This window comes from Sus scrofa, chromosome 16, assembly GCF_054392235.1.
Source record: "Sus scrofa isolate SSC_HxYL_T2T_F1_AM1 chromosome 16, Sscrofa_HxYL_maternal_Yorkshire_Landrace_v2.0, whole genome shotgun sequence".
In the NCBI taxonomy this organism is placed as follows: domain Eukaryota; kingdom Metazoa; phylum Chordata; class Mammalia; order Artiodactyla; family Suidae; genus Sus; species Sus scrofa.
The window spans coordinates 34,214,073-34,240,889 of NC_139398.1; the positions used below are offsets into that span (position 1 = coordinate 34,214,073).

At 36.6% G+C, this 26,817-nt stretch overlaps 2 protein-coding genes and 1 pseudogene across 9 annotated transcripts in view; 1 reads left to right on the forward strand and 2 right to left on the reverse strand.

Annotated features, from left to right (window-relative positions):
- Positions 1-1,288: 1,288 nt before the first annotated feature.
- Positions 1,289-5,303, reverse strand: LOC146395502 (uncharacterized). The gene is made up of 4 exons (XM_085002004.1): positions 5,278-5,303; positions 4,983-5,158; positions 4,574-4,894; positions 1,289-4,479 (listed from the first exon to the last, which is right to left on the reverse strand). The coding sequence occupies exons 1-4, from the start codon at positions 5,301-5,303 to the stop codon at positions 3,893-3,895; spliced, it is 1,110 nt and encodes a 369-aa protein (XP_084858130.1). The 3' UTR covers positions 1,289-3,892.
- NIPBL (NIPBL cohesin loading factor) overlaps positions 4,472-26,817 on the forward strand; it is a 212,276-nt gene continuing 189,930 nt past the window's right edge. For 5 of the 8 annotated variants that reach the window (XM_021076592.2, XM_013984737.3, XM_021076593.2 and 2 more), the window contains exon 1: positions 4,472-4,886. The gene's annotated coding sequence lies outside the window, so the exon portion shown is untranslated. Of the gene's footprint in view, positions 4,887-23,187; positions 23,253-26,817 lie in introns of all 8 variants that reach the window. The other 3 variants (XM_085002054.1, XM_021076590.2, XM_085002053.1) reach the window with 1 other exon arrangement.
- LOC100516704 (cytosolic 5'-nucleotidase 3A pseudogene) lies at positions 22,051-22,936 on the reverse strand (annotated as a pseudogene).

Here is a 26,817-nt window from a genome sequence, read left to right on the forward strand (position 1 = left end):
CTGTGTGATAAACTCTCAGATTTTCTATTCTTTCCTCTATTTCAAATAAAAAAATGCTAACCTCAACCCAATGAATTTATTTCATGACCCATAATGGCACATGACCCAGTTTTAAAACACTGGTCCTGAGGAGATGCTTTGAAATTAGCATCATAAGTACTCCCTTCAGACCTATTTTAGATATTAAATTTTTAGTGGATTTTGTATTGTTCTTTCATAGATAAAATCATTTTTTAAATGATGTTGTTCCAGATTAGTTTAGTATTAAAATGCATGTAGATTTTAATTGTTTCACATTTAGCATATCTGTAGGTTTCATTAAGATTAGGCTTTCATGAAAATTTAATGACCCCAAATAATTTTATACTGAATTTATATTTCAGAAATGCACTTTTGGGGGACCCTACAGTATTCAGTGCACAGTGCAACTTGAAATGTAATATAACCCATAACCAATCACTTTGATTCAGGAACATAAGTTACAGATACACAAAAATATAAAACAACATAGGAAAGTTATAGAATTATAAATGGATGGTATGAATAATAAAAATCTAAAAATTTAGACAAAATCCTTAATTAGAGGCAAGAAGGATTAATGAAAAGACAAAGCTTATTCCCAAAGGCTAACATGAAGAAAGTCATCCAGGGAAAAAGAACCACTCATTTCTATCATCTTAACAAAAATGGATAAAATATGTTGAATAATCATAAACACTATCACAAATTTGATTAAGGTATTTACTTTGAAAACTTGAAATAAAAACATTTACAGACTGATATTTTTGTAGCTCAACTTCCGATCAACAGCTATAATTAACTCTTTATCAAAGTTAAAATAAGCCATCCTAAAAGTAACTTTAATTATCCTCTGCATGAAATAATTTTGGTAGTTTGAAATAATCTACAGAATATACATACGTCTTTTACTTTTAAAAATTTGTTTCTGTAAGTTAATTTTATCACTAACAAATGACAGAACTTGTAGGCATAAAATAAGATTTTCTAAAATTTTTCATTTCTATCATTTTATGACAGATTATCTTGAAGATAAAATATTTTCAATAAAATTGATAATTTGCCAATTGTACCAGTTCTCGATGATATTCAAGTTAATACTTAAAATCCATTTTAAAATATCTTATCAAATTGTTTGCAGTTTACTAATCAAGGATATATATGGGAATACCCAGAAATAATATTAATAATTATTAAAATAGTTATTTAATTTAATAACTGGCAAATAAAATGAGTAGTGCAACTCAATACTTAAAGCAAGGAGGCAGTATTAGTTTCGATTAAAAAGTTTATTGGGCTACCCTACAAACTAAGAATTGATAAATCAAGGATATAACAATAAAACATAAGGCCACCATAAATCAATTGATTTTGGACATAAAGATTTCCAAATGTAAGAGTAAAATAAATGGATGGTATTGATGAAAATATTAGGCAAAACAAAACCCAAAACCAAAAAACAGGGCAATTTAATAAACACTAAGATATTAATAGATCTTACACAAGATCTCAATTTGTATACTTTAGGCAAGCAAAACAATTAATTTAATGGAGAAATGCACGGATATGCATTAAAACAATTTCATTATCTCTACGATTTGGAAAAAAAATTGGTATAAACTGTACACAAGTTAAAACACTTAAAGGCAGAGACTATTTTTATTTACCATAGTATAGAAGGTGCCCATCATAAAGCTGATTCTAGCACCTAGTAAGTCCTTAATAAGTAAATGAGGGAAGGAACTGAAAAATATCTGAAACTTTAAATGCTACAATAATGCCAAGAATTTTGTTACCTAGACATGCAAAATTATCAGTTTACCAGAAACATTTAAGTATATAATTGTACTTCTCTGAGCAAACTGAAATATTAGTGTTTTGAAATTGAGTGAAAAACAATTCTGAGCCAGCTGTATATTACTTAAAACTGTTCTCAAGATTAATAGGTAAACTTATAATGAACAAACTTGGATTAAACAATGTTTAATTAATTGATGGTTATAAAATACCTACCAAGACCGTCCTTTGTCAAAAAAATTCCATACATAAAATATGATTATTTGTAATACCACTGACAAAGTCTTATAGCATAGTTGTTTGTATACTGACATATGTATTTTAACATAAATACCCTGTCTATCCAACCACCAGGAAATAAAATCTCTCCACCTGTTTCAGTTTTCAAAAAAAAATTATCAATTAATTTATTGGTATACTTGGTGCTATCATAAAGTAAATGTAAATGAACAGCAAACTAAAAGATGAATTAAAATATCCACACTAAGCCTGACTTCAGCTTTCACTGAACCTTTTCTCCAGAAGGAAACTGTAAAAATAAATCTCACTAGCGTTTGCTTTGCTTGACAGCATAATTGAGTAGTAACCAAAATAGCCGTATGTGGTCCTTTAAGCTTCAGAAACGCGCACCTTTTGAATCATCGTGCCGGGCACTTTGTACCTGACAGATTTGCTGAATGAACTTTTCCAGTAATGCTGGCTTTGGGCTAAGCCAACCAAATTTTCAGACTTTAGTGAAAATAGCATTTTTCAAGAAAGAGGGCAGACAGGATGAAGAACGAAGTTTGTGACTCAGGAAGAAAGCTAACTTGCCCAACATGAATATGATCATATAATCTAATAATGGACTGTCCACTAGCAAGCCCATTTACAGAAACCTAAAAACAAATAATTATCACTATTTTGAGGGCTTCTGGTGTTGTGGAGGGCTTTCAATGTCTAGAAGTAGTGTGTTTTCCTAGAAGTTTGTAATAAACTTGCATTTTTTTCCCTAGTATTTTTTGTTTTCAGAAATCTTTCATAAAGTTCTCTCACATACCCATGTAAGGGACAGAGATGGGAAGTTAGTGTGTGTGGCGGGGGGGGCCGCCAAGGCCCTTATAATTGTCATTCATTAACCAAATATTAAGCATCTACTGTGTGTGTAACATTATTTTCTCCCTAAAACATCAGTGGAGAAAAACAAAACCTCATGCCCTCCTGGAGTTTACTTACATCATTCTCCTAGGAGCTTCCTCCCCCCTTCCCCTCCCCACCGCGCGCACGGCCTTGGGGCTGCGGTCAAAGCTTTAGCTTTTACTCTCAGCTAGATGCCGAGCAATTGCAGGGCCTAGAGTAAAAGAGCGACAAGATCCGATTTAATCCTTTGAGACATTTTTGAGGCAGAAGGAATAACCTGTAGGCAAATTTTCCTATTTACTTTTGGCGTAATGGTACACATACAAATACATAAACAATATAATTTACGTACGACTCAACGAAATGCAGAAAAGTATACCACAAATTCCGTCCTATTTGAGTAAAATTCTCTTACCTATGCACTTTTTACCTGAAGAATAGCCCCCTTGTAATTTACATTAGTAAACGTTAATAGTGAACTGCGGAACGATAAAGTTAATTCATGTGTTTCAGTAAGAGACTACAAAGGGCGCGGTACACATAATCGCATCTGTTCTCCAGCCTTGGCCAGTGGTACCTCACTGTTTGAAACGCAAAGAGGAAAACGGTGTCTGAAATCGGCTGGCCCCAGGCCCACCCGCGGCCCGCATTCCGCCGGCTCTCGTCGCGCGCTCGGCTCCACCCACACCTAGTGGGGGGCGCGGACTCGCGCGCTCCGGGCCCGCTGAGCCGGCTCCTGGCTCGAACAGCGTCGCCTACAGGCCTTTATCCCGACTGTTAGGCAAGAGCCCAAACCGCCGCCAACAAAAAGCAAGACCAGAAAAGACCACATATTTCCAGAAATAAATGCATCATAAACGCGACTCCAATTCAATCCAGCTGAGAATCTTCTTCTCCTCCAAGGGGTGCGTTCTTACTCCGCAGAAATAATGCAGAGACGGGCGTAAAGTTCGGCCTCTCAGAAGGAGAGAAGGGCGTACATTACGATACATCCATCCACCCGGCTGCAGGGAAACCATTTAAAAAATGCACGGTAGCCGTCGGATTGCGGGCGTCCTCTATGGGGCCGCCCCGAGCTCGGCTCCCGAGAGCTAATGACGAGCAGCTGCAACGGCGTGAGCGGCCTACGAGCCGGTCCGGACCTGAGCGCCCCCCACGCACACGACCACCACCGAACTCGGGGCCCGCTCCGGTCGGCCTCCAGGAAAATAAAGAACAGGAAGACCCGGCCCGTCCGTGCCGCAGCGAAAACGCCGCTACGTAGGATCGACAATAAAAGGCAACATCCACAGCCGCCCTGAGGAGGAGAAAGGCGCAGAAGAGAACCACCGCCTGCTCTCTGCCGGCTGCCGGCCGCCGCCGGGCCGGGGTGCGGTGCGGAGAGGCGCGGGCCGTGCAGTCCGGCGCGGCCGAGGACGCGAGCTGAAGTGGTGGCGGCGGCGCGGCGGTGGCGGAAGTGGAGTGGGGAAGAGGGGGTGGTTGTTAGTGTTTGGCGCCGGCGGAGGGAGTCATTCCTGCAGCTGCACTTCCGGTCGGCATTTTGTTCTGCGAGGGAGAGACGGAACGAGAGAGAGAGACACACACAGGGCTCCTTTCCCCCCCCGCCCTCCCCCCCCTCCCTCCGTCGGTACCGACTCACCCGACACCACCAAGCCGCAGGGAGGGACGCCCCCGCCGACAGGAGGATTGGTTCCCGGGCCGGCGGCGATGCCCCCCCGGTAGCTCGGGCCCCTGGTCGGGTGTTTGCGAGTGTTTCTATGTGGGAGAAGGAGGAGGAGGAGGAAGAAGAAGCAGCGATTTGTCTTCTCGGCTGGTCTCCCCCCGGCTCTACATGTTCCCCGCACTGAGGAGACGGAAGAGGAGCCGTAGCCACCCCCTCTCCCGGCCCGGATTATAGTCTCTCGCCACAGCGGCCTCGGCCTCCCCTTGGATTCAGACGCCGATTCGCCCAGGTAAATTCCTGCTCTTTATTTCGGCGGCGGCGGCGGCGGCGCCAGGTCCTCAGCGTCTCTCCTCCTCGCTCCCCTCCCGGCCGTTTCCTTAGCGGCCCCAGGTCTCCTCCACGGGCGAGTCTAGAGTTCGCTCCTCTCTGGTGGCAGCCGCCCTGGGTGGCGGTGGTTTTGTACCCTCTCCCGGCCGGCTCCGGTGGCGGGGACTGGGCTCCTGCCGGGCGGCCGGGGAGGCGTAGGCCCGGCGGAGAGTGCAGGCCGCGGGCCAGCGGAATCTACTTGAGCTCGGGGATTAGGAGAGCTCCGGGCTGAGCGGAGCTACTGCTGGTCGGTGACAGGCCTCGCCCGGGAGAAGAGCCGTAGCTAGTGAGGAGGCGGAAACAATACAACTAACAGCAAATGTGCCCTGATCGTCCCCATATTTACAACTTTCCTGGTCCGGGAGTGGGGAACGTCCCAGTGAAACAAACAACCCCCCTTCTTCCCCCTGTGACCCCATGAAGGGAGGAAGTAGTTTCAGTTAGTGAGACAAATGTAAATACTCAGACACGGATCCAGTGGTAATTCTTTTCCTGTGTAAAACTTGTTTGGACGTTGGAAAGTTAATAAAGACTCATTTTCTTTTTAAAAAGAATTAAATCGTCCACATGAATATTTAATACAGAAAACCATAGTGTGGTAGACACTACATATGACCTCCCCAACCACGCAGAGAGCTTTTATGTTGTTGTTTGACAGTGTGTTGCACATGGACTTTTTATTCAAAGACAAGTATAAAGTACTTGACAGGTTTATCCTGCCACTTTATATTTGTGTGCGTTATATAAGGACAGTTTTAAACGACTTTGCATGAAACACTCAGGTACTTCCTGATCTAAACGTGTAGAAGCTTAGAAAGAATTTTCAATGTTCTGAGAATGGTAGTGACATACAGGTACAACCAATTTTCTTAAAAGGGTAGAAAATAAGTTATGCTTAAAATCCCTGGGAGGTTAAAAAAAAAAATGTACAAGGTGCCATCCTTTCATGTCAGGGCAGATCTTCTTGAGGTCCCAGGATTGCCATTGGCTGTTTGTGCCCATGATGTTTGACTGTGTAATGAGAGAGGTGTCATTTTAATAGGTCAAATGTATCTGTAATGCTGGAGAAAAATACCAGTTCTATCTTAACAAATTCTAGTTCACAAGTAAGTTAAGTGTATAGAGCTTATTTATGGTGGCGTTAGTAGTGTAGGTTGGTATAAGGGAAAAACCAATTTAAAAGTCCTCAGCCATACAAATTGCATAGAAAAATAAATGGACCTGGGTTGGGCTATTTTGATACTTTGTCTCATATTCACTGAAGGAAAACTTTCATTGGTTAAAATGAAGCAACACTGATCAACAACGTCCCTTGTTTTATTAGTGGGTGTTACATATTTTGTGTCTCATTAGATATTATTGCCATTGTAGAATAAGGAAGTTTTCTGAAGATTACTTTTGAGTTTAGCCCTCTGCTTAAAATAAATTGTTGCACATTTCCTGCAAACGTATGAATAAAGTTAAGAAGAGTGAAGTTAATATAGCTGTCACGTACTAGGCATGTTTTTAATGCTATAAATCCGTGTAGTAGTCAGTAGCGTGTCCGTGATTTGTATTGGTCAGGGAGCAGTTTGAATTTTAAAAAGCCTGAAGCTCCTGCTGAGCCCCAATCCCGGCCTCCCTCCCTCCCACTAATCTCCCATTCCTGTCTTTGTGCTGCCTGCTCCTGTTAGACACTGTTTGCTACAGGGCCTCAGGCCTACACTGGGTGGGGGGCACGCGAATGGGGGCTGGGGGGGTGGGGGGGTGTAGAATACCGAAGGGAGGGACTGTTCACTTCTTAAGCGGAGGGTTTGGGGGTGGGGGTGGGGTAAGGGCTTCAATATAAATGTTTAAAAGGCCCTTATATGATCCTGTGATTGTCTTTACAACTTTTATTTAAATATCATAGACTATGTCAAGGGATGAACATACTTCTACTAAAGGTAATGGAAAGAGTTCTGCTTGCTTAGTTTTCATCGACAGGAGCAACTTATCTTTAGCATTTTATAGTTAAGGAGCTTTCTTACACAGATGTTTGAATCAGTATGTTAGATATCTATTTATGTAATTGATTTTTTTTTATTGTGACTTTGGAATTAAAGTGAATTAGTTCTTATCAGATCTTATTTCCTTAATTCTACATATTTAGTAATCTAAGTAATATAGATGGTGCGATAGCTTTCATTAAGATAGCATAAATATTTCTTTAAAGTAGATTGAAAATATTTTCTGTTTGGTCCAAACCAATTAAAGAGGTTATTTTTAAAGGAGAAGACATTGTAAAACTCGAGTAAAACCTCAACTTGAACTTTACATTTTCGATAATTTAGTTGGGAGGAATAATTTGTGTTTCCCTAGAGATTACAAGTAGTCTTCTCTACCTCCCCTTGTACTGGTTGAGATAGTCACCAGTGGCAAATCTTGTATTTCCACTTATTTTTAAAAATTCAGTGAAAGGAGAGAACTCTTAAGTGTTCCAGAAATCTTTTAATTCTGGTTATGTTATTTGGAGAAATATTTCCTAATATACATAAAAGGAATTTCAGCAGTATGGCTTATTGTTTGTTTCTCTTGAGTCTGCAGAGTTACCAATAACTTAGTAGTAATTACTCGAAAAGAAAACAGTTTTAAAGTACATCATGATAGTCTAGTAAATCAAAATTGAGTATTAAATAATTATTTTTAGTGTTTTGAGATGAGTATATAGAATATTTCCTTTTGAAAGCTGTTCAGCAGATTTGTTTACTAAAGTTATTTGAAAGCTTTTCGAACCTGTGCTTGAGAGCATTATAATACTATATCTTTAAGAAGAAAAAAGTTATATTTGAAGAAAGAAAGAGCATTTCATATTCTCTTGGGGGATGAAAAGTGAAAGTTTTCAGTATGGTAGTAAACCTAATTTTGGTTTTCTGCATAGTGATCATTGTTAAATTTCAAAAATGTTATGAGCAAAGCTGTATCAATTCAAATGAAATTTTCTTTATTGAGAACCAGGCTGTCAACTCAAACATGTGTTTTCTAAGGCTTCCTAAACTAATTTCATATTTAATGTTTTGACACCAATTCATCATCATACTGCTAGAGAAACATTTGAACCCATCTGTATTAGATTTTGACATACTCTATTGTGGTATTTTAACTCTCTCAAAGTAAGATGTAAAATTTAATAATACAGGAGTAAATAAAAACTAAAGAATTTAACAATTTCAATTTAAGTTTCAAATTTAAGTTTCAATTCAGATTTAAGTTTCAATTCAAATTTAAGTTTCTCCACCCTGTTGGTTACTAGGAAAGGATAATTTGTAAGTAATTCTGAAATTTGTAAAATAGGGTAATATTCAGTTTTATGCAGAGTGATTGGGAAGACCAAAGTAAATAAAATTCCTTTCATAGAAATATAAGTTCAATTCTGTTTATCACATTTATTTGCTATAAAATGAATAGGAAATTACTAAATTGGAACTTTATGGAAGCTTGGTAATTGTTTAGCTGACATGTTTATTTTAATATCCTGAGCATGCTAAGTTGGCTTTGGTAGTAATATATAGTCTTCTTTGGCTTTAAAAAATCATTTAAAAATATATTTTTTGAACAAAGATTTTTTTCTATTTTTAGCAGTTTTCATGAATAATTATTGTTTGTATTTTTAAATTGTTCCTTTTTCAAGGTGACCTGAGTTCATTTATAAATATTCTAATTTCCCTGTGAGATAAGTGACCAGCATGATTTCCATTTTTTGATGAAAAACTTGACACGAAGAGACCATGTGATTTGTGTAGATTCATGAAGTGAGTCAGTGAGAGAATAAGGTATTCCCTGACCCTTAATAGTTTATTAGATTATGTTGCTTTAAGAAATGTGTGAGCTTTGGTCTTGAAGCTAGGCATTGCTCAGTGCTGACACTGATAGCATTTGTGGTTTTTTTTTTTAATTATCTGAGTCCAAGGTGCTTTTCTCATCTCCATAGAGAGAGATGATATCTGTCTTTGAGTTGTAGTTTTCTGGTATGAAAATAGTACTTTGACATTAGGGATCTTGACCTTGTATGTATATATTGGTGTTTGAGTGAGTTTATTAACATATGTCTTTCCTAAGGAGTGTATGTAAATTACTATATTTGTAGTAAATAATGTCTCCTTAAAGTTTTATTTTTATTCTACTTTAAGAATACTGAAGTGGAATTTTAGTGTTTCAAATTTATTTAAAAGAAATTTTAAAACACCATGTCTCTTTATTTAAGGCTATTGTCGTAATTTTAGAGAGTATTTTATATACTCAGAATTTTTTCTGAAGTAAGTTAAGTAATAAAAGTGATTTTAGATATGTATCTTGTATATCATTTGGTATAAATTTGAGCCAGTTTTAATGAATTGAGTTTTGTCACATTGCATTATGTTTTAGGCATGCTTCTTTCTATTCCCAAAGTGATATTATTAGGAGAGATCATTTCTTAATATAGCATTGCCACCTAGGTAAGATTTTGAGGGCTTGGGGTTCCCTTGTGGTGCAGCAGGTTAAGTATCTGGCATTGTCACTGCATCCACCTGGGTTACTGCTGTGGCACAGGTTTGATTCCTAGCCTGGGAACTTCCACATTCTGCAGGCGCGGGCAAAAAAGAAAAAGATTTTGAGGGCTTCTTATTTGCCAGGAAATGTGTTAAGTGGGACCCCATAATCTCTCTCATTTAATTCTTCTGACAAGCTCATTAAATAGAAACAGTTATCATCCACAATTTTACAGATCAAGAAACTGAGGCTGGAAATGTCAGAAAATTGTCTACTGTCTTATACTTAGTCTGCTCTCAGTTTGGTTTATGTTTGTTCTTAAGGATTTGGGATTACGCATTTCTAGTTTTAGTAAATTCTTGATTTATCATTTAGTTGTTCATTTGGTTCAATACTCAAATGTCATGTAGTCAAGGAAATTAGGTACTTTAGGCAAAGAACTAGGATAGAATTCAGACTATATATCCTATATAATAATAATAATTTCAATAATTTTGAAATAAGCAGATCTTTATTTTACTGTTTTTAACTTAGAGTTTGTTAATGAGTCTGAATTTTTTACTTTTAATTTTTTTTAAATAGAGTTGAAATTATCAAACCATCTTTTTAATTTTTAGAAAGGGAAAATTGAGCTTTAGAGTGATTTTTTTTTTTTTTTTCTTTTTCTTTTCTTTTTTTTAGGGCCGCACCCACAGCATATGGAGGTTCCCATCCTGGCTAGGGGTCACATCAGAGCTGTAGCTGCTGGCCTACGCCATAGCCACAGCAATGCAGGATCCGAGATGTGTCTGCAGCCTACACCACAGCTCAATGCAACACTGGATCCTTAACCCACTGAACAAGGCCAGGGATCAAACCTGCGTCCTTATGGATGCTAGTCAGGTTTGTTTCTGCTGAGCCACAACAGGAACTCCTAGAGCGATTTTATTCATAGAAATATTTATGACCAATTGTAGTATAGTAGATGAATGTATAAATTAGTATGGCTGGTACTTTTAAAAAATTCCGGTATTTATATAGCCAAAGAATATTGATCCTTTTGAGGTCATCAACTTGGGAAGATGTGTACATCCAGAGCTACTGACATTACATGATTCCTTTAATGAATACCTTTAGAGACTTTGAGGTAGTCTGCTTCTCATCCTTAATGGCAAATATTTATCTTCAACGGTGAATTTGAGTTTTAGAGATGTAAAAAGTAATTTAGAACTTAGTTTAGGAAACTAAGATTTTATATTTTTTTTTTGGTGCATCAGATTCTGTGTTGAGTGCCTTACATTTGTAATGTGTAATATTATTGAGTGATTTCCATGTGCTGAAAACTGTGCCGGGGCTTTATGTGGATTTTCATGAATCTTCAAGGTATAGTATGACTCTGGTTGTATTTATTACCCTAAGATATCTGAGAAAACTGAGGTATAGAATGATTAAGTGACTAAGGTCACACAGCTAAAGAGTGGAAGAAAATAGAGAAAGGACTCCAGATGCTTTACCCATCAACCTTAACCACTGTCATGATTTAAACTGCCCAACTACCCAGTGAGGTTAGTGATAATGTCCTCATTTTACAGACAAGGAAATTGAGGCTCATCATGTTTAAACTTGTCCAAGGTAGCAAATCTAGCGAGTATTAGAGACAGAATTAGACATACTTGAGTTGGAATCTTAGAACTTATGTTCTTTCCATTCTACCACCCTGCCTGTTCAAAATTTGTAATACTTTTTATTAATTTTTTTTAATAAAAAGGGTAGGCTTAGTTATAAAGTAGTGAGACTTGTTTTTCTTGTGTGACTTATAAAGAGATCCTGAAGATAATTTAAAAAGAATTCTAAACATTTTTGGTTATTTATACCAATTCATTATTTGATTATAGTCTTTTAAAACACATCTTGTTATTTTATATCATATATAATATATGGAATGTTTCCGTGTGCAAATAAGGATTTAAATAGTATATTGTAGTTTAAATATGTGCATGCTGTATCTGTGGAATAGATAGATAACTTTTGAAAATGTGGAAAAACCACTTTATTTTCATAATATTATTGTTACTCTTGAGTTATTTCATGCTTATTTAATAGCTTAATAGCATGCTTAATAGCATGAAAAATTCTTAAGAATACATTAAATTTTTAACATAATTTATGTAGGTAAATTGTTTTGCCATCATACCTGTAACATAACATTTAACATGAATGTACCAAACTCTTAAAGTTTTCTTTTGTATATGTTTGCCTTTTGACAGAAGGAAAAACTTTTTCAGGATGCAAAAACATGAAAATAGTGGAGTTCCCATCTGGCATAGTGGACAACGAATCTGACTAGGAATCACGAGGTTGTGGGTTCGATCCCTGACCTTGCTCAGTGGGTTAAGGATCCAGCATTGTCGTGAGCTGTGGTGTAGGTTGCAGATGAGGCTTGGATCCTGCGTTGCTGTGGCTCTGGTGTAGGCTGGTGGCTACAGCTCCGATTTGACCCGTAGTCTGGGACCTCCATATGCCACGGGAGCGGCCCTAGAAAAGGCAAAAAGACCAAAAAAAAAAAAAAAAAAAAAAAACCCATGAACTTAGTAACATTAATTAATGTGTTTATTAAAATAATTTTGTATGCTTTTACCTCTCCTGAACAATTCATAAGCTGTGACTTAATTTTAAAATATTGGATTCCTGTTTGTTAGAATTAACACATTTGGGTAACTTGAACTTTCCAATTCTTTAGTCTTGTGCCAATGAAATGCATATAAGTACTTCAGTAGTTTTTTAAAAATAGTGGAAACGCATCCAGCTAGTATCCATGAAGATGTGGGTTCAGTCCCTGGCCTCGTTCAGTGGGCTGGGCATCCAACATTGCCTTGAGCTGTGGTGTGGGTCTGTGGGTTGCAGATGTGGCTTGGATCCTGCATTGCTGTGGTGCAGGCCGGCAGCTGTGGCTCTGATTAGACCCCTAGCTTGGGAACTTCCAAGTGCTATGGGCACAGCCCTAAAAAGAAAAAAAATCATTGATTCTAGATAAAGCTTAAAAATTAACAGTCCTTGAAACACTATTGAATTATTAAAACTCAAACTATAGTTTACTCTAAAGATAGTAATTTTTGTTTGTATATTTAATTTTTTTATTTACAAACAAACTTGTCCTTAAAATTAATCCTAGTGAGAAAATACATCACTGAGTTTTCTGAACACTGCTACTTGGCAACCCTTTCAGGATTTTATTTGTTGTTTGTTGTTTGTCTATATTTGCTATGTTTTATTTTTTGTTTTTTTTATATTGAAGTATAGTTGATTTACAGTATTGTGTTAGTTTTAGGTATGCAGTATATTGATACAGTATTTTTGCAGATTATATTCTCTTACAAGGTTATTACAAGATAATGAGTGTAATTCCTAGTGCTGACTTGTATGTCCTTGTTGCTTATCTATTTTAACCTTTTGAGGATTTTAAATCCCCTTTTGGTCATCTTTTATCTGATAGGATTGTGGGTTGCCAGTTTCTACTAAAGGAACTGATCATCAGAGTTTATGCAATTTAGTTTTTCTTTTGTAATCACTAAATTGAAATTTTACATAATTTACCCTGTAAAATTTCAATTTGGTCATTACCAAAGAAATCTGGATTCTTAATTCTTTTCTCAAAGAAAAAAGAATAATAACATTACATTTCAACTTTCAACCTTAAGCACTTTCTTAGACATAGGCAGAACCCTGGGGGGAAAAATATTACATTACATGCATCAATTTTTTAAGAATAATATATTTTTTTTTAAAAAGGGAGTTAGCCCTACTTCAGATTATCCTGAAAAACATATGACACATGCTTTTTTTTCCCAGTATTTTTTTAAAGTATAGTTGATTTATAATGTGCTACTTTCTGCTGTATAGCAAAGTGACCCAGTCATACATGTATATACATTCCCTTTCTTGTATTATCTCCAATCATGGTTTATCCCAAGACACTGGATATAGTTCCCTGTGCTATATAGTAGAAACTGTTGCTTATTCAGTCTAAATGTAATGGTTTGCATCCCTTCCGTCCCCCTTGGCGACCACAAGTCTGTTCTCTATGTCTGTGAGTCTGTTTCTGTTTTGTAGATAGTTCATTTGCGCCATATTTTAGATTTTTCATACAAGTGATATAGAATTTGTCTTTCTCCTAATGACTTACTTCACTTAGTATGAGAGTATCTGGTTGCATCTCTGTTATAAATGGCATTGTTTCATTCTTTTTTTTATGGCTGAGAAGTATTCCATTGTATATATGTACCACATCTTCTTAATCCATTCCTCTGTGGAAGGGTTCAGGTTTCCAAGTCTTGGCTATTGTGAATAGAGCTGCTATGAATATACCGGTGCATGTATCTTTTTTTTTTTTTTTTTTTGCCACCTCTCAGCATGTGAAATTGTGACAACACAGGATCTTTAACCCACTGTAGTGGGCCAGGGATTGATGACCCCGCTTCCAAGTGCTCCAGAGATGCTGCCAGTCCTGTTGTGCCACAGTGAGAACTCCTGCATATATCTTTTTGAATTGTAGTTTTGTCTGGTTATATGCCTAGGAGTGGGATTGCTGGATCATATTGGCAGTTTTGTATTCAACATAAGCTTTTTATTTACCAACACTAATTTTCTCTTTCCCTTTTCTTGGGTATCTTTTGCTTTGCTCCCCTGGGCAATAGAATTAAGAGTAAGATACTCAGATTTATTGTTAGAGGGAAAGCGTCTAAATACTTATTTTAAGCTTAAGACTGATTTATTGTAGTTCTTATTTTCTTTGCTAATTTAAGTGTTATGTATAACTAGTTAAGTCAACTGTACTAAGAAATACAACACATTAAAAACGCTATTCAAATGAAATAGTTATGTGATGAAGAATTTTTTAAAAGTAAGGCTTATTGGAGTTTTCTGGTGGCCTAGTGGGTTAAGGATCCAGCATTGTCACTGCTGTGGCACAGGTTCTGTCTGTGGCCTGGGAGTTTCTTTATGCCGTGGGCACGTTCCCCTCCCCTGCAAAAAAAAAGTAAGACTTAGGTATAATTTACACAATACAATTCACTATTGCAGGTATAGGGTTTGATGAGTTTTGACAAACATTGTCTCACAACTGCTACCTTAATCAAGATATAATATTTCCATCACCCTCCCCATTCCCTTATGTCCTTTTATAATGTTTCCTGACCCTACTCTAATTCCTCAACCAGATCTAATTTTTGTCCCTGTAGTTATGTGTTTTTTAGAATGCCACATAAATGGAATCATACAGTATGAAGGCCTCTGTGTCTGTTTCTTTCACTTAGCATAAGGCTTTTGAGATCCATGGCTGTATAGTAGTTTGTTGGTGTCTGAATTTTGAAATTGAATTTAATATACTCTAACTTTGCTACTACCCTGTCCAAAAATACTTTGAACAGTTTTAGGTATTTGTTTCAGATCTTGCAGCTGCTTTATTATTGGACATAATTTTACTTGCCCATGTTTACCTCTCCAAAAGTTTTGTTTCATATTACAGTTGCATGGCATTTATTTTTACTGGTTAATTCTGTTAGGTTAGATGTTCTACCAAGCAGATAAAATAGACATTGACCTCTTTTTCATCATAATTAAAATAGGTAGCATCATGTATTTTGAACAAACAGCACATAAAAACTGCAACAAGAAATGAGGATTGGTGTAATAACTCACTAAAAATTGCATTTACATTTTGTATGTCTAGTGTTTGTTGATGTCCCATAAATACTGTACATTCAAAAGTAGTATATAAATCTGAACTCATCCGTCAGTTCTTCCCTACCCTTACCCCCTCCCACCCAAAAAGAAAAACTATTCTTAGAACTCTGTGAAGTGGGTTAATGTTTCCACTGTCAACTCAGTTGCCTAAACTAGAAACTTGGTGATAATGCTTGACCCTTCTCTTTTAGTGTATCTCCGAACAAGTTGTTCATCCAGTTCTGACATTCATGACACCTCCCTGAATGTCGCGTGGATACATCCTTCCTTTATTGTTTAATTCTGAGATTGAGCATGTACTTACAACTTGTTGGATGGAATAACTTATATCATTTTAAGAAAAACTGAGAGGTAATTGTGAAAGATTTATTTATGTTAGGTTACTTTTTGCTCATATGCTCGGGCTCTGGTGTTTAAGGTGTAATCTTCAATAACATTCATGTTTTATAGTCTAAATGTGACTGTCTTCTGTACCCATTTCCATTTTATCTGAAATCTATAGCTTCTTTAGAGCCCAGTATATCAAATAAAACAGTTGGAACTCAGTCTTTATCTTTCTGTACCTTACTTTTAGAGTACTACATTTCAGGAATGTATACATTCATTTCAGTACTGGGTGGTTATGTTTAGGAGCAGAGTCTGAGTTAAGCAGAAAATGAGAATGTAGGAGCAAAGTTTAAGGAAGGGCTTTTTAACTGACTTTCCTATACTGTGGAAACAAATTTACTTAAATAACATTTTCACTTTTATTGCAGATAACAAAAGTAAAGCAAATGCAGTGGGGTATGATACCATTCAGTTGCTAGGCATGCAGACATTTTTAATGGCAAGAGTCAGTTATAGTGCAGCTGTATTACTTGCTTGTGAGTGAAAGTTGTTTGTGGTTTTGTATAACCTTACAAGGTTTCTTGCTTAGAATAAGAAGTTATCTCCTTCATTCCCCAGTTTGAACAAAAGGGTCTGCTAAGAGTTATTCATAAATAACCCTGAGTATCTCTTGTGAAGGGCATTTTAAAATGTGATGCTGTCTTGAAAAAAATGAAGTAAACATTTTCTTCACTGTCTCTAGAGTTTACAACTAAAGAAATAATAGATGCTATATTTTGTTTTAGTGGTAATTACTGTTTTGAGAAAATGGAGTCAATCCAAAGGTTGCTTACAAAGACTGACAGAGAACCCTGCCTAGTTATTGAGGCTGTGGTGGCTTGCACATGGTAAGCACTCAACAATTGTTGAATACATGAATTTGATTTTCATTTCAGTTTTGAGATATAAGATTGATTGGAGTTATAGGAGATAGGTGAGGCTTGCTAAATATTGAGCAAATTTGACAAAAGAAAGAGGATACTGAGCCCAGAAAAGGTAGGGCAATATTTAGAGCAAAGAACTAGTGTAATTTAACTACTTATCTTTGGACAATTAGGTTTGCTTAGTTAGAGGAAGATTTATATACAGAAGTGTTTTTGAATTCTTTCTGTTCTTTTATTCCCACTCCAGTTTTGCTTCTGGTTTACCTCTGTACTTCTATCTTTAGTGGTAAGGGATAATTTAGTAGGCTCAGGGTTAAAGTGACCTGTTTAATCCAGATATGCATATTAGGACTTGGTAGGTATTAGTGGGAAAGGGAGAAAGACATTACAGCTTTTCAGTTGTTTCCGGTTATTCATGGTTTTTACCTTAGTGCCACTGGGTGTCTTCTGTATTGAGATGAGGGGGCCTAAACACTAGAATTTAAAATTACTTATAAATTACAACAAAGCTTGTGACTTTCCTAGGAGGAAGTTCAGTATCTGAATCTCTTAATATGCTATCTACCTGTTGAGCCATGTTGCCACCTATGCTGATTATCATATGGTTTTAGTGACTCTGTTTTCAACTAGAAGATAGCCACCAAATTTTAGCTTTCTTTATAAAAATTCAGCAACTCTCCACTCCCTTAGTTTTCTTGGAAACCCAAACTACTTATAGTTCTCTGGTATGTTAGGTAAGGCTAAATTGTGAAGTTTAGAACTTAAAAAATATTAAGAACCTCAAAGTTGAAGCTTTTCTCTCTTTTTTTCTTTAATTATAGAAACAATGTGGGAAAAAACCTGCATGCTATTTGGAAAAGAGGGATACATCTATAATCTCATATTTTCCCTTATTATTTTTAATAACATACTTATATGTCTATAATTATGTTTAAATATGTATTTATGGTATGAATTTATGTTCCTAGTCCTGTTTTCTCTTAAAGTTGTATCATAAAGATTTTCCCAAATTTTTTTTTTTTTTTTTGTTCCGCACCCATGGCATATGGAAGTTCCTGGGCTAAGGATCAAATCTGAGTTGCAGTTGCAACCTACACCACACTTGTAGCAATGCGGGATCCTTAACCCACTGCACTGGGCCTGGGACCCATCCCATGCCCCAGCAGAGACCACACCATCACAATCCTTAACCCACTGTGCCACACCTAGTTTTTTTTGTTTGTTTGTTTGTTTGTTTTTTAAATACAGTATTCATAACTATTTAAAATGTTATCCAGGATTTTGTCAGTGAATAAACCATAACTTTTTTAGTCATTTTGCTTTGGACATTTTACTTGCTTTCACTTTTTTTCTGTACAAAAATGAGGCAGTAGAACATCTTTATATGTATAGTTTTTTCCTCTTTGGGAGCTTTATTCACTTAGAGTAGAATCCCATTAGTGGAAGTTAGGCCAAAAGGTTGAACCTTTTTATGGCTCTTAATATGTATCCAAAAATAGTTTTACCCTTCCATAACCTTTATTTTCATTCATGTTTTAATTCATTCAGTGAATGTGTTTCTTTCATATAGATGCACCTTTCCTATCGAAATTATTCTTAGGTCATTTCAGTGCTTCTCTTCTCCACTATTGTGGCTGTGATCGCTTTTCAATATATTTTTTAATTTCTTCATAATAAAAATTACAGATTTTTCAAACTAAGTATGCTATTTGGAGGTATTATATAGTGAAATTAGCATAGAATCTAATCTAAATTAGCTACTAGTCAGGTGACGTTTAGACCAGTCATTAAGCCCATTTTTCAACTGTAAACTGAAGGGGTTCTCATGTTTTAGGATTTTTATGGGCTAGTAAGACCACAAAGCAAAGGAATAAAAATTAATTTAGATAAATGAAAGAAGGGGATAGGTCCTAGAAATATAGTTGTAGTTAAAGGATCAACAGTCTTTTACCTACAGAAAAGTGGTAAGGAGATTTTAGATTGGAATGTACTAAAAAAGAAAAGTACATTTTTTTATAAGTCCTGTTATTTGCTCTTAATACTTGAGATATGAAATAGCTAGTGTGATGTGGACATGGCCATGATATATTTATTCTCTTGTTCATCAAACATCAGATGTTTCCTCTATCACAGGAATAATAAGGCATTACAAGTGGTGAAATAAAATACTTTAATCTTGCCTTCAAAGATCTTATAGTCTAATATAGACAAATAAAGAATTTATTACAATATCAAGATTAACAAAGAGGGTACAGTAGGAGCACTGAGGAGGATCACCTAATTTAGACTAGAGATGGTGTCTAAACTAAGTTTTGAAGGCCATTAATTAGACTTAGGAGTCTGGGGACACAGTTTGACTTGGAAACTGCAGATGCTTAGATTGTTGGAGCATAGGGCTGGAAAAGAAGCATGCCAAAAAGATTTGAAGCTACGGAGAGGGGCAAGGTTCAGATTATGAATGAATATATATGCCTTTAAGAATTCTGCATTTTATTTTAAAAGCATTGGAGAACCAAGAAATTATTTAGTAATGAATATAGTTTTTATTTGAAATGAATTTTTGGCAGCAATGAAGAAACTGGATAGTAGGCAGAAAAAGGGAGGCTAGGCTAGGGGAGCTGTCTAGGAATTGATGAGGTTCTCAATTAGGACAATGAGAATATGGATGAGGAAATCCTTAACAATATTAAGGAATTAGCCTGCATGCAGATTGGTGTTTATTTTTAGGTAGATTGAGCAATGGAGAATGGAAGGAGTTGAGGATTGATTCTCAAGTTTCCTGTTTGTGGGCCTTGAAGTTCCTTTCACTAAGATCAGAAATACAAGAGGTGGAGTGCCCGTTGTGGCTCAGTGGTTAAGAATCCGACTAGTATCCATGAGGGTGCGGGTTCGATCCCTGGTGTCATTTTTTTTTTTTTTTTTTGTCTTTTTGCCATTTCTTGGGCCGCTCCCGCGGCATATGGAGGTTCCCAGACTAGGGGTCGAATCGGAGCAGTAGCCACCGGCCTACGCCAGAGCCACAGCAACGCAGGATCTGAGCCACGTCTGCAACCTACGCCACAGCTCATGGCAACGCCGGATCGTTAACCCACTGAGCAAGGGCAGGGATCGAACCCGCAACCTCATGGTTTCTAGTCGGATTCGTTAACCACTGCGCCACGAAGGGAACTCCCCTGGTGTCATTCAATGGGTTAAGGATCCAGCATTGCTGCAAGCTGTGGTGTAGGTCGCAGATGTGGCTAGGATGCTGTGTTGCTGTGGCTGTGGTATAGGCCAGCAGTTGCAGCTCTAATTAGACCCTTAGCCTGGGAATTTCCATATGCCATGGGTGAGGCCCTAAAAGGAAAAAAATAAAATAAGAGGAGAGGTTATGAGAATTGGAAGATGGGAATGTGAAGCAAAGGAAGCAGGAAGAGGTGATATTACAGTTTTAGGCATATCAAGTTTAACCAACCTATGAGACATTCAGGTGTGTGGTAGATAGGGGAGTTTCAATGCTTTAGGTTTTCAGAGCTGAGAAGACATTGGGCTTTTCTGTGGCAAAGTACATAATTATGAATTGGTCTCTTAGAGAATTATAGAGAATTTTATAAGGATAACATTTCTTAATATATGTAGACTTTTAAAAAGGATATATAAAATTTAAAACCACGTTGAAATTTAGGATTTCTTTTTTTTGGGGGGGGGTGTCTTTTTAGGGCCACACCTGTGGCATATGGAAGTTCCCAGGCTACCAGTCGAATTGGAACTACAGCTGCCGGCCTACACCACAGCCACGTAACTTGGAATCCGAGTCTGCAACCTACACCACAGCTCATGGCAATGCTGGATCCTTAACCCCCTGAGTGAGGCCTGCATCCTCATGGATACTAGTCATGTTGGTTACCGCTGAGCCACAATAGAACTTTTTTGTTTTTATTTTTTTTTAATGGCAATAGCAGTGCTTCGTGTCTTAACCCCCTGCGCCAGGCCGGGGGTTGTTATTGTTATAGTTCTGGAATAGATAAACAAATTAAAATTGGCACATAGGTTTTTAAAGCTAATGTAAGTTAAATAACTTTGCTTAATAATAAGAATACAGTCTACCAAACACTGTGTCACTTTTCACATTTTGAATGGAATGGATATTAAAAAACTTAGTGACTTGATCATTTAGATACTAATGGTTATTTGAAAATTATTTTCAAGGCTGACCTGGATCTCTCCCCACAGTCTTAAATCAGGGTTAAAAGCAGTATGGTAGATAGTGTGTTTTTGTTTTTGTTTTAATCTTACTTGGTTTAAATTACCAGAAGATAATATACCATTTCTTGAGGCTTTGTTTTCCTTTGTATTGACTGTATTACTATGAACTTAGAATAATAAAATGAATGTTCTTGTATGACTATTTTCTATTGTTTAAGACTGTTCCTAGTGTATTTGTTTAGCTTAATCTGAAGACTGCTTCTTTAGTTAGTTTTATACTAAATGTATATATGTTGTGAGATCTTTAGTGAGAACTATGTTGCTTTGCTCATGAGGGGATTATCTTTAAAAATATGATTTAAGGCCTTTTATTTTTTATTTAAAAACTGTTTTTGCCTCTCATGTTTATCATAGGTGCTTTATTATAGAAAATTCTGTAATGATTAGTGACATGTAGATACTAACAGATTTTTTCACATCAAGTGCCAGTGTTTTTTGAAAAATATCAATTTTCACCAAACAAAATAACCAGTTCAGTTTTAGGAGATGGAAATGCCATCAGTATAATTCACCCAAATTCTGAAAATTCCAACGCTTAGGAGTTCCCATCATGGCGTAGTGGAAACAAATCTGACTAGGAACCATGAGGTTGCAGGTTCGATCCCTGGCCTTGCTCAGTGGGTTAAGGATCTGGTGTTGCCTTGAGCTATGGTGTAGGTTGCAGATGTGACTCGGATCTGGTGTTGATGTGGCTGTGGCATAGGCCAGCAGCTATAGCTCTGGTTCGACCCTAGCCTGGGAACCTCCATGTGCCACAGGAACAGCCATAGAAAGGGCAAAAAGACCAAAAAAAAAAAATAATTAATTAAAAAATTAAAAAATTCCAACACTTAAAATCATGTATGTTATTTCACCATTTCATAAAACTTTTAAAACTTCTACAAATGTTCTCAATGTAAAAAAAAAAAAAACTTCTCAAAAACTTCATAATAACATTAAGCTACAAAATTCACTCTGGAAATGTAGGGAGCTATTTTTCAAATTTTTGCTCTAAGTTTTTTTTTAAACCTGTTAAAAAGCATAATAGTGAGGAGCATGTTGAGAGAGGTGGAGAAAAAGGAGTTCCTAGTTGATGGATTCAACAAATTTGAAAATATTTCAGTAATGTAGAGGAAAACCTTCAATAGCAAGAATATATTATAAATAAAAGTCTTTTGACAAGATGAACAGATGAGTAGCTCTTTCATCAGTTGCACCCACAGGTGACAGGTCTTTTTTTTTTTTTTTTCCCTGTGGCTGCACCCGCTGCATGTGGAAGTTCCCAGGCCAGGGATCAAACCTATGCTGCAGTTGCGACCTCTGCCATAGCTGTGGCAACGCCGGATCCTTAACCTTAATCCAGAACAAGGGAACTCTGGAGAGGTCTTCTGGAGGAATGCTTATTTATAGAATCTTCTATAAGATAGAGTTGGTTACATCCAATGATTCATCTTTTACTAGAATAATATCATGAGTCCATGTACTTTCCTAAAAGCTCATCCACTCTATCATTTAGATATCCAGTTTTCAGAATGTGTTCAACATTGGTTACTCCACATGCCATTTATAAGTCCCCTCAGGAGTCTGCCAGAATTATGTTGCTATTGTTTTTTCAATTGATTGAAATATTCTGTATTCTTCAAGGAACCATCATGTTTGTTAAACACATGAATTGGTTCTCCTTTAAATCCTTTGAGCAGCCCATTGTAATAAAAATCCATGACGTTGGATACTACTTCGACGTTTGGATAATAAACAGCAACTTGACAAATAACCTCCTCTAGTATATTACCAGTACCAGCTGAAAATATGAACACAGAGATGCTGTATTGTCAGAGCTTATCATATAAATTCTCATACCCTTCCTTGAGCATAACGTTAGATTCTTCCATAATTTCTGTAAGTTTGGCTTTTGGTAAAGCCTGTTCAGCAAGCAAACCATGTGATTTATTATACCATTCTACTATGTAAGGATACTGCTCTTTTACAGTAAAGAACAGGATCCATTTCAATAGTATAATACTCTTCCTTTAGCTGCAGTAACTTTTCTTGACATTCATCTGTAATTAGCTTACAGTTGTCAATGACATTATGACATAATGGGCATCTTTTCCCTCTGTAGGAAAATTGACTCAGTGTCATATCGAAGTCTGTTATTATCCGAAGTTTGGCAGCTCCTCCTTTGTTAAGACCACAGATAATTTCTTCTAATCTTGTGAGGGTTGATGCAAACTGAACTTTGGAATTCTGGAATCATTTTCACATGTACAGCAGAATCTTGACTAGGCATTTCTTGGTTATCTAGTCTTCATCTCAATGATCTTGGTCTTTCCTAAGGTCTACTTTTAGAATAATTCAAAATAAAAAGTAACTTTTCAAAAGTATCTTATGCAGGAATAATTATGAAGGAATCAAACAAACTTATTAAAAATAATTGGCCAGGTATCATAACGTCAAAATAAAAATGATTGCTTTCCTATCATCTAAGTACATTTAAGCAAATGTACTTTCTTTTTTTCTTTTTCTTTTTTTTTAAATTAGAGAGGTGGCGTGTCAGAATCACCTAGGGAACTTTTCCAACTATAACCCTTTTAAGGAGTTGTAAGGTAAGTTTTTAAGTTTCTCTTTTAGCTAGTCTCTTAGGTTTTTTAATCATTCCATAAGAATTAATTGAACAACTGCTATGTTCTTAGCAGTGAATGCTAAACATTTGATGCTAGGACTTTATTTTTTTAGATTCCCTTTCAAATTTTACATGGCTGCTTAAAAGATGCCTCTATTTTTTTCCCCCTGTTCTATAAAAATATCATCCATGAGACATAAAGGAGCAAGGAACCATGGTGAGCACAGTTATTAATGACTTAAAATTAGAAATAGAGATAGAATGGAGAGGTGTGTTGAATTCTGAAGAATGGAGGGAAGTTGCTGGATACTAGAGAAGATGTAGAAGTGAGGAAAAAAGAGTAATAGATACTAGTAAATGAATTTGGCAAAAGAATTGCTGAGAAAATTGAAGTAAAAATATCAAATACAAGTTAGCAACAGTACTTCAGAATAAAATAAAAAAAAGGTGAACTGACTGATCTGTTCCTAAGGGTGGTTTATGTTTAAAAAGTTTACTTAAAAGTCAAATTGCCGGAGTTCCCGTCGTGGCGCAGTGGTTAACGAATCCGACTAGGAACCATGAGGTTGCGGGTTCGGTCCCTGCCCTTGCTCAGTGGGTTAACGGTCCGGCGTTGGGCGTTGTCGTGAGCTGTGGTGTAGGTTGCAGACGCGGCTCGGATCCCGCGTTGCTGTGGCTCTGGTGTAGGCCGGTGGCTACAGCTCCGATTCAACCCCTAGCCTGGGAACCTCCATATGCCGCGGGAGCAGCCCAAGAAATAGCAACAACAACAAAAGACAAAAGACAAAAAAAAAAAAAAAAAAAAAGTCAAATTGCCTTATTTTGTGTATGTAGGATACACATTGCTTAAGAGTGATGTGTAAAATGTTTGGAACCATGCTGTACACTTAAAGTAAGTCCTCAGGAAATATTTATTATTGATTTGATGAAAAACATTCTTGTCAAGTATATTTCTAAATAAAAATCTGTAATTTGTGACAGTGGATTTTTAGGAAGATATTTGAGAAGAAAGCAAAGTAATCAAATTGACTCAAGTTCATCTGGTATTGAATTATAAGTACTCCTTCAGAGCACAACAGCCCCAAATCAAGTGAACTATTCCAAATAATTCTCCTTATACAAGGAACTTGATTTAACTCATCTCTGATACCTAAAGTTAATTATGCCTCTAAAAGCATTGCTGTATACCTGTACCTCTGAAGGTATTACTATGTCTCTAAAGGTATACTGTATACCTATATATATTACTATATGCTGTGTATGACAGTTTACATATATATATGTGTATATATACACACACTATATGCAGATACATCTACTATATTTTGATAGCTCATTTTGTAATCAAAATATTTACTTCCTTTTCTCTCCATCTATCCAAATCCTGCCTTTTTTTTTTTTTTTTTTTTTTTTTTTTAATTAGGGCCACACCTGCAGTGTATGGAAGCCTCCAGGCTAGGAGGGGTTGAATCGCAGCTGCCTACCTGTGCCACAGCAGTGAGGGATCCAAGCCATGTCTGTGACTTATACCGCAACTCATAGCAACACTGGGTCCTTGGCCTGCTGAGTGGGGCCAGGGATTGAATCTGTGTCCTCATGGATACTAGTCGGGTTTGTTAGTGCTTAGACACAATGGGAACTCCACAGATCCTTCCTTCTTTCAGTCGAAATCTTACGGGGCTTTGGTGGTAGAGGGAGATAGTGTTTTAGAGCCACCTAGAGTTTTGTTTTTTCCCAAGCTTATAATATTTTCTCTCTTTGTTCTTGCCCCAATTCATGTGATCTTGTGGCATTGGTGGTATAGTGGTTAACACAGCTGCCTTCCCAATCATGTGATCTCTTCCTTTTCTAATACATACCTGTGTGTAGTTATATAAGTTATATGATGACTCATTATTTTTTCTTACTGTATAGCAAGCCACAGTTTATTTTGTTTCATTTTCAGTTTGTTTATATTATCAGATTATAAACTCTTTGTGGGTAGGCTCTTTCTATGGTACCTTATAAACCATCTTGCCTGGAGCAGAGGTTTTTAGCAAATGTTTGCTGTTAAGTGGCTCATTTGAACTAGTTAGAAGAGGTTGGAAATTATATCTCACATTCTCACAAACCATAAAACTCTCTTTTAAAGTGTACAGTGGTAAAAATTCAGTGGTGTTTATTGGTATATTCACAGAGTTGTACGACTGTCATCACTATTTAGTTACAGAACGTTTTTGTCCCCCCCAAAAGAAACTCCATACCCATTAGTAGTCACTCTCCATTATTCGCTTCCCGCAGCTCATGGCAACCACTAATTTACTTCCTGTTGCTGTGGATTTCCTTATTCACATAAGTAAAATCATACAGTGCGGCCTCTTTGTACCTGGCTACTTTCACTTGGTCATCCATATTATAGCCTATATAAGTATTTCATTGCTTTTTAAGACCAAATAATATTTCACTGTATGGATATACCACATTTTATTTCTTTGTCAATTGATGGGCATTTGGGGTTTTGTTGTTTTGGTTTTTTTTTTTTTTACCATTTGTCTATTATGAATAATACTTTTATGTTTTTGTTCGCATAAGTATATACGTAGGAATAGAATTTCTAGGTCACATGCTAACTCCGTATTTAACTCTTTGAGGAGCTGCTAGTCTGTTTTCCAAAGAGGCTACACGGTTTTTACATTTTCATTAACACTGAGGTTTACACTTCCTCCATATCCTCTCCAATACTTGTTATTGTCTGTTTGAGTGTAGCCATTCTAGTGGTGTGCAGTAATATCTCATTGTGGCTTTGATTTGCATTTCCCTAAGACCAACGATTTTTGAGCATTTTTTTATGTGCTCACTGGTCATTGATATATCTTTGGAGGAAAATTTAATTTCTTGCCCCTTTTTAAATTGGATTATCTATTCATAAATTATTGTTTTTAATATATTATGGATACAAGTCTCTTATCAGAAGTATGATGTGCAAATATTTTCCCCCAGTCTGTGGATTATTTTTTTTCACTTTCTCGATAGTATCCTGTGAAGCTCAAAGGCTTTTCACTTAGATGATGTTTTTTCCTTTGGTTGCTTGTGCTTTTGATACCATATTTAAGAAAACTGTTCCTTCATCCAGTGTTATGAAGATTTACATCTTTGTTTAGTTGCAGCTCTTTAAGTCTCTGATCTATTTTGAGTTAATTATTTGCATATGGTATGAGGTAGGAATCCAGCTACATTCTTCTACATGTGACTGTCCAGTTGTGCAATTCCCGTGTGTTGAAAACACTATTCTTTGCTGGTTGAATGGTCTCGGTATCCTTGTCACAAATCAATTGAATGTAAACGTAAGAGTTCATTTTTGGGCTCTCACTTTTATTCCATTGATCTATGTGTCTCGCTTTATGCTAGTATCACACTGCTTTGATTACTGTAGCTTTGTAGTAATGGTTGAAAATGGGAAGTATAAGTCCTTCAACTGTATTCTTCTTCCAGATTGTTTTAGTATTCTGGATTCTTCATATTGTCTTATGAATTTTAGGTTTGGGTTGTCCACTTGTGCAAAATAGGCA